We start from the raw sequence: 8,909 nt of genomic DNA, 5'->3' as shown, positions 1-8,909 counted from the left end.
ATAAATAAATATCAATAATTAAATCAACTAATTAGATGTTATTAAATACTCTAAGATTGATCAACTCTATCACTATTTATTTTTATTTTATTACTCCTAGCTTGGTTAAGGTTAATTTAAGTCAAAATCTTTGTTTTTCAATCCTATTTTTTAAAGAACTCTATTTTAATTTTCTGAGATTATAGACTTGCAGCTCATGTACCACTAGTTTTTAGGATCTAATTTACCAGTCAAATAAAACTTTTAAACTATACTTTAGGAAGAGCAAATCTTCACATATTTTTCAAGCTAATCATCCTACATACTTTCGCAATTCTTACTGGCATTCTATAAATCTTTTAGGCTGCAGTCTATATCCATTTTTATGAATTTCTATTTATTTATTTAAGTATCTACTTTTTAATTTCAAAATCTTATATGCTTATTTAACTTTCTGCTAGCTATGCTTATTAATAAATACTGATAATTGTTTAATTATTGACTCTAAAAATCAATCACACTTTTCACAGTATATACTTATAATTTTTAACTACAAATATAATACTTTCATGTATATTATTTAACAACTTATAAATGCTTATTTAAATAATAAATAAAGTAAAATATCATCTTTTCATTTAATTTTATGATATATTATAGGTTTAAAGTATGTAAAAAGTAAAAACTTTTATAATAAAAATCAAAGACTATGAATGTTTATTCTTAAGAAATGTTTTATATTATTAAAACATCAATTCATATATTTATATTTATTTTATAATCAAAATAATGGAAAAAAAACAATTAGTTAATAAATTTGATTAATACAGATACAAAAAAGACTTATTTTATAATTTAAAATGCAAAACTATTGCTTTATTAATTCAATTTAATAAAATTAAATACAACATAGTTTATTTGTACAAAATATTTTATATTATTTAGAAATCAATTCATTAATTCTAAATTTAATTTATTATCATGAAATATTAAAAAATATTTGTTTAATTAGCTTGGTAAAAATTAAAGTTTTGATAAAATCAAATACAATTAATATTAATACAGATACAAAAAAGACTTATTTTATAATTTAAAATGCAAAACTATTGCTTTATTAATTTAATTTAATAAAATTAAATACAACATAGTTTATTTGTACAAAATATTTTATATTATTAAGAAATCAATTCATTAATTCTAAATTTAATTTATTATCAAAGAAATGTTTAAAAATATTTGTTTAATTAGCTTGGTAAAAATTAAAGTTTTGATAAAATCAAATACAATTAATATTTTTTCCTATGAATTTTTTTTCATTATTAAAAAATAAATTTAAATTTAAATAATATTTAATTCGTTTTTAATAGATTTCTAAATTATGAAACTCAATATTATTTTGTTACATTTAATAGAATTTCAAACAAAATAATAGAATGATTATTAAGAGAAAATAAAAATAAAACAAAATTGAGAAAAAGGTTGTTAAACTAAGACGTCTAATAAAAATTAAAGACCACAAAGACTTATTTTATAATTAAATGAAAGTTAAAAACTATCTCTTAATTATTTTTATAAAAATCAAAGACAATAAATCAATATTTATTCTTAAGAATATTTTTTCTTTATTTAAAAAATAAATTTAAGTTCAAATAATTAAATTTTATTATTGAATTAATTTTTTATCGACTTTTAAATTATAAATAAAATATAATTTATTTAGTTACCTTTTATACGTTTCAAAGTAATAGAAGTAGTAATAAGAGAAAATGAAATTTATACAAAATGATTAAAATGACTATTAAACTGAGAGTTAATAAAAAGACCATAAATATTTATTAAAAAATAAAAAATTATAAAAACAATTAATTTACTAGTTTGATTAAAATCAAAGACAATAATATGTTGTGTTTATTCAGAGGAAATTTTTTTATTATTAAATAATCATTTTAAATATAAAAGTTTTATTTACGAATCTATATTAATTTTAATCTATTTCTATATAATAAACACAATACTATTAATTAAAATTAAATTAATAAAAAATGAAAATAGTATAAAACAGTGAAAATATTGTTTAACTAAGAGGTCTAACCCAAATAAGATATAATTTTAACAAAAACTATTAATTAATTTTCCTATTAAAAAGGAAAATTTGTAAGTTTATTTACTTTTTGTGTTAAGTAATTTTGAATGTAATATTTAAGATTTAAATTTTAATTGTTTTAAATTTATTATTTTAATAAACAAATTAATAAAATTTTAATTTTAATCAATAATTTTTATTTGATGCTTTTTATATTAAATAAATTATATGGATTTTTAAAGCAGTTAAAATCATGTGAATTTGAATTATTTTTTAATGAGATATTTCTTATACAAAATAATTTGTGTCTGATTTTGAATATCAGCTTTAGAATATATTTAAGAACATGACGATAGGTTTAAGTGACAATATTTGCATATTAGAATATAAATGATTATAAAAACAATTTGGAATATTATATCATTAGTTTTAAGCAAAAGTAATTAAAAATTAGGAGGGGAAAAAAATCTTTGTCAAAATGTTTTTTATTCTTGAATGTTTTACAACAATAATAGCAATAAGTATTTAACTAACTTATTAAAAACTAGAAATATGGTTAAAATAATACTACTTGTCTTCGTTTGAAACGCATTTATCTCGATAAATAAAATAGCTAGTTTAAATATATGATTAAATTAATTGATGAATGATATTTAGAATATATTTATATTGTCTATATTACTTATACCAATTTATCTATTTGATTAAATATAATTTACTTATTTTCGAATGTCTTACAAAAAAAATTCTTTTAAAATCTCTTTGTTTATTTTTTCTTCTTTGATTGAATGTTACTTAATTTTTGTTGTAAATTACTTTTTTGCAAAAAAATATATTAAATTTGTAATATTAATTTTTATTTGTTTTACTGAATTTCAAAAAGCGGAGGAGGAAATTGTTTTTATTTCAAAGAAGTGGTAAATATGTAATAAAATTGAGAAGAAAATATATAAACAATGTGGTTAAAAATGCACTTTAGAAGTAAATCAAAATAATTTTTTACAATTGTTATTATAACGAATTTACATGATATTATTAATTAATGACTGATTATTGAAAATCTTGGTAGAATTACGTAAAAGCTGTTTGAATTAGGTTTTGAATTTAAAATGTTTACGTAATATTATAAATTAATAAATAAAGGATTAATAAAGTAAATTAGATAGATAGATAGATGCTACTGTTAGATAGATGCTTTGATGCGTAATTGCTAGAAGAAAAAATATTAATTAATTAATTAACTATCTATGAATTTTCATTGATAATATACTAACATCCAGTTCTAGTTTGTTTAAATAAATCTCGTCTGATTTTTTGATTGACTTATTGCCTGATTGACTTATTATTTATTTGATAAGAATCAAAACACTAAATTAAATCTGCATATTTAAGTTCTAAAATAAACTGTGCATATTTTATTATAATTAATAAATTAGTACAAAGATATAAGATATAGATAATTTCGTGAGACCATTTCTAAAAATAGTAAACAAAAACTAAAATAAAATAAATGATATAAAATATTAAGAGTATACAAAGAGTAATATTTAGTCATTAAAAGCAAATATTCTGCCTGTCTTAGTTCAATAAAAAATTTAATCATCAAAAAATTAACACTTAACATATCAAAAGTTAAACCAAGTCAAATTAACAAGCCAAGCAATACAACTTCAAACCTTATTAATTAAAAATGGATACAAGCAAGCTAAAAATTACATTCATTGGTGCAGGCAAAATGGCTACTGCTATTGCAGGAGGTCTCGTTAAGAGTGGAAAGTATACCCCAAGCCAATTCACTGCCACTGATAAGAGTGAAGCTTCAAGGGAACATTTTATTGAAAAGTCATAGGTCACTAACATTATTCAAGACAATATTCTTGCTTCTAAATTTAGTGATGTTATTATCTTAGCTGTCAAACCCCAACAAATTGAAGAAGTCTGCAAAGAAATAGCTGAAGTTTGCCAAGACAAATTAATTATTTCAATCGCAGCTGGCACTAAATTGGAAACCTTTTACAAGCTATTTGGCCACAAAAGAATTATCAGAGTTATGCCAAACACTCCTATGATGGTTGGAATTGGAGCTTCTGCATTCTCTATGGGCGATTAATGCAAAGAAACAGATAGAGATATTTGCTTAAGTATTTTCTCTCCAGTTGGTAAAATTCACTAAGTTGAAGAGTGCCACATGGATGCCGTTACAGCAGTAAGCGGAAGTGGTCCTGCCTATGTTTTCTAATTCATTAAAGCTCTTGCAGATGCTGGTGTTTAATAAGGTTTACAGCCTGAAGTTTCCTTGGACTTAGCAACTTAAACTGTCCTTGGAGCTGCCATGATGGTCAGCTTAAACCAAGGTACTCCTGAAGAATTGACTAAAGCCGTTACCTCTCCTAATGGTACAACCTATGCTGCTCTTTGTTGCATGGAAAAATTGTAATTCAAAGAGACAGTCTACAAATTTGTTGAAGCTGCCACTAACAGATCTATTGAACTAGGTGGCGGAAAACCTAAATAAGCATGAAAAAACAAAAACACTCATTTGTATATAAAATAATTATGTTATAAAATATTTATTATTTTAAATTGTATATATACTACTTTTATATTTTTCTTAATATAATTATTTCAATACATAATTCAAACTCATTCTCAAAAAAAATTAAAACCAATTTACTAATTTTATGTATGACTTTGGATCAAATTAAATCTTATGCATTTAGTAGATAAATGTCTTATAAATCCATTTGTTCTACATATAAATAAGTAAATAAGTACACTTAAAAAATAAAATGAAATTTATTTCTTTTTTAAATATCAAAGAAATAAATTCAGTAAAAAATCTCAAATTTAGTAAACAAATAGCTTTTATTTTAATTAAAAACATGTCGTTGTTCTAATACTTTACTTCTAGTAAATAGATTTACGATTGTGGTAATTACTACAATATACTTTTTTATTACAAATTAGTTAATTTTTGGTTATACATAACTATCTATCTTTGTCTGTCTGTCTGTCTATCTATCTATATATCCACTTTTAAAATATTAAACATAAATAAATTTACTACAATTAAAATACGCATAAAATATAAAATACAATAATTAAATACATTTATTTAAATCAATCTTTTCGTTTATAATATATTTTTATTATTACAGATTGGATACTTTTAATTTTACTCAAATATTAAAATAAATAACAAATAAATAAATATTTATTGTAGTTTTGATTGTGAAATTCATTTATAAAATATCTATTTAACTTAGTAATTATTAAAATATTTTTTCATTAAAAATTTGTTAATTAAGTACAATCTATCTGCCAATTTTTCATGACGAAAGCATATTTTCATAATTTTTTAAATTTATTAATTTTCGAAAGGATAATAGATATATTTGGTATAATTAAGATCAACACATTCACTCAACCTTTTTTGTTTTAATTTTTTAGTTATATTTGTTTATTTTTACAAATTTATTAGTTTATTTATTACTATCTATCTATCTATCTATCTATCTATCTATCTATCTATCTATCTATCTATCTATCTATCTATCTATCTATCTATCTATCTATCTATCTATCTATCAACTTTTTAAATATAAAGCATAATCTATTTATTATCATTAAAATAAAAAAAATATCCAAAATAATAATATAAAAATTAAAATTTATTAAATTATAACAACATACTCATAAACTTTGTTATTTATTTATTTATTTATTTATCTATTTATTTATTTATTTATTTATTTATTTATTTATGGTGGTTAAAATTTTGTATTTTAGTTTAGAAATTATAAGTTGAAATTGTATAAGAATGAGTATTTTTATTAATATTTTTGAAATAATTATAAATTTAACAAATAAAAAATTTTCATTAATATATTTCCCCTAACAACAAAGGCATATTCTATAATTATAAAACAAATATTTAAATAAATTCTTTTATTTTAATTTGGTAAAATATTTTTTTCCATTTAATTTTGACTTTTTATTAATTTTTTCTGTTAATAGCTTCACCTCCTTTGATTTCATTCATAAGAATTTAGGATAACACTATCTCTATTTTAATTTTTTCTCTAAAATTTCATAATCAACAAATTATTTTTACTCATTTCTATATTTTGACCATATTTATTTATAACTTATTAAAAAATGAATGAGTGACCTAGAAAAAATGTCAATAAAATTTTAGAAAAATCTCATAACAAATTTTATTTTCATCCACCTAATAATTTTTTTAAAAATAGAATTTGTTTAAAAAAAATTAGTATTTGAATTTGATTTTTAATATTATAATTTTTACTTTTAATGTAAATTTGGAAGTAAATTCTATATCTATATGTTAAAAATAAAGTATAATTGTAAAAAAATAAATGAGAAATATCAAAATGCAAAAGTAGCCAAATATTATAGAAAAGAGAGATTAAAAGTCTCCAAGAAGTTGAAAGGGTTACTAAGAATTACCAAAAAAATGTGTAAAACTCTAAATTTAAGCATATAGAGAATTGAATTTACTCATTTATTCAACTAATAGATATTATTTAAATTTTTTCAATGAATATTTAATTACTTTTTTACTACAAATATTAAATTAATTTAGGATTAATAAATAGCTTTTGGCAGCTCATCTTTTATTTGCTGACAAAAGAATTTAATATTTACATAATTGAAGATATAAATATTTTTTGATGATTTAAAATACACTTATCTTTTTTATCCTAACTTAGAAATATTCAGTAATAATAACTTAGTAAATATAAAAGGAGTAAAGTAGAAAAAAGGACATATTACAGATTTTAATTAAGTAACGATATAAATCTCCTAGCGAATTTGGATTTAATATCAAAAGATAGAAATAAATAGCACCTAGCTATATAATTTTCATTTTGAATTCATTTTCTTCTTAAGTAGAATAAAGAGTATCAATACATTTTTTATAATTAATGAGTAGCAACACTTCGTCTTTCAGTCTTTTAGATGAAGGTATGAATTAAATAAATAAAATCAGTTTAGCAAAAACTGTTTTCAAGAAGAATAAAAGCAAAACATTTTAAATTGAAGGTCATATTGAGTTTATATAAAAATATATATTCTAAAACATAAAAAAATTGCTCTAATATTGCCTGATTTGTTTGTTTTAATATTTTAAATTGTAACATATGAAATATTTTTATATCGTTTTATATTAAAATATAAATAGTAGAATTAAATGAGCATAGTAAGCTTAGATTCATTCAAAAAATGAACATCGCGTTACTGGGGAATTCAGGTAGATATTTTATTATAGTTGCAGTTTTTGAAAAAAATTAGTAAATTGGATTGACTAGCTTACTAGAAATTTATCTGTTATTTACTCATATAATATTATTAATTTAAAAGGAGTTGGAAAAACCTGCATTATTTAATAATATTGTAAAAATGAATTTAGAGATTTAACAGCTATGACATGCTGCATAGATTTTGCTAAAAAATAATTTGAAGATTTTCTTTTATGCGTTTTTGATACAGTAATTTTTTTATCTATTTTTTTAAAATAATTTAAAACTTCTTTCATAGCTAATTAAATTTAAAAATAAATAGGCTGGAAGTGAGAGGTACAGAGGCCTTGCTACTAGTTACCTAAAAAAGTAATAAATATTTCTTAATTTTCAAAATATTTATTTTATCATAAAAGCCTAAAAAACAAATATCATAAATAAGTGAGTAAACTGATAATTAATAAATGATTTTCTCCTATAAAAAGCTTTGAATTGTTCATTTAACACTTGAATTATTAGTTATGAATTTTTTTATTGAAAAAGTCAACATGCTGTGATTATAGTTTATGATGTTACAGACCCGAAATCAAAAAGAGATGTAATTAACTGGAAGAATATCGCTGAATCCTTCTCTCCAAGCATTCCAATAATAATTATTGGAAATAAAGTTGATTTAATTTCTAAGTAAATTCATGATTATCTAAAGTAGATAGATAGAATATATAATTATTTTATTTAATATTAAAAATAGCGAAGAGCTCAAAAGCATGCAGCAAGAACAAAATGCTTATATCTTTAATAAGACTTTTTTTACTTCTGCTTTACTAAACTAAGGTCTAGATGATGCATTTAACTACATCATAAATCAGGCTAAAAATAAATTAAATCAAAGTGTAATTTGCTCACCTAAAAAATTCAAAAAAAACATTAAAAATGATGAAAATCAAAAAAAAAATGCAAATAATTGCAAATGCTGAATAAAAATTCAAAAGAATTTTAAAAAAATCATATTAAATTTATTATTTATTTCAAACTTATTTTAAAATTTTTCTCTCACAACTAAACCTCACCTTATGATAATCATTATCAATATAACCATGTAAACAAACAAAAATAATAAAAGAATTTTGATTGTTCAAAAGGAGGGCAATCATATAAAATTAATTAATTAATTATTATTATATAGAACTAAAAGTAAGTATTCATTCACCTTTAAAATTGTATTTTACAACAAAAAATTAAAAAAAGTTAAGCATTTATTTTAAGAGAAAAACCTCTCTTTGATATTTCTACTCTTATATATAAATATTTAAAATATCTAATCTGATACAGAATATATCAATATTTCTCAATCCATTAAAATATTATTTGATTAACTTAAATTAATAAATAAGATTCCCTTTAAGAATTTGATTCTAATTTATATAAAAAAAAAAAAAATCCGAACTCCCGGGTTCGAACCGGGGACCACCGGATGACTACAAACTTTACAGTCCGATGCTCTTCCAACTGAGCTAAGTTCGGTTCGTTAAAATATTGCTTTTTTTAAAAGTAATATAGATTGATTTATAGTAATATTAAAA

At 20.4% G+C, this 8,909-nt stretch overlaps 3 protein-coding genes across 3 annotated transcripts; 2 read left to right on the top strand and 1 right to left on the bottom strand. All coding sequences in view use genetic code 6, as the record gives it.

The window, feature by feature from the left end:
- Positions 1 to 69: 69 nt before the first annotated feature.
- TTHERM_00107220 (hypothetical protein) lies at positions 70 to 360 on the bottom strand (the record flags this gene model as incomplete). Its single annotated transcript, XM_001012364.1, has 1 exon — positions 70 to 360. One exon carries the CDS (start codon positions 358 to 360, stop codon positions 70 to 72), a length of 291 nt encoding a protein of 96 aa, XP_001012364.1.
- Positions 361 to 3,572: 3,212 nt separating this feature from the next.
- TTHERM_00107210 (pyrroline-5-carboxylate reductase) lies at positions 3,573 to 4,583 on the top strand (the record flags this gene model as incomplete). Its single annotated transcript, XM_001012363.3, has 1 exon — positions 3,573 to 4,583. One exon carries the CDS (start codon positions 3,573 to 3,575, stop codon positions 4,581 to 4,583), a length of 1,011 nt encoding a protein of 336 aa, XP_001012363.2.
- A 2,428-nt stretch (positions 4,584 to 7,011) lies between these two features.
- Positions 7,012 to 8,303, top strand: TTHERM_00107200 (small GTPase family Rab protein; the record flags this gene model as incomplete). The annotated part of the gene is made up of 6 exons (XM_001012362.3): positions 7,012 to 7,051; positions 7,269 to 7,337; positions 7,448 to 7,575; positions 7,649 to 7,695; positions 7,870 to 8,010; positions 8,078 to 8,303. The coding sequence occupies 6 exons, from the start codon at positions 7,012 to 7,014 to the stop codon at positions 8,301 to 8,303; spliced, it is 651 nt and encodes a 216-aa protein (XP_001012362.3).
- Positions 8,304 to 8,909: the final 606 nt, after the last annotated feature.

The sequence above is a fragment of the Tetrahymena thermophila genome (genome assembly GCF_000189635.1).
Source record: "Tetrahymena thermophila SB210 genomic scaffold scf_8254716, whole genome shotgun sequence".
NCBI lineage: Eukaryota > Ciliophora > Oligohymenophorea > Hymenostomatida > Tetrahymenidae > Tetrahymena > Tetrahymena thermophila.
Note: the sequence above shows the minus strand (reverse complement) of the source record. Positions and strands in the feature narration are given on the sequence as shown.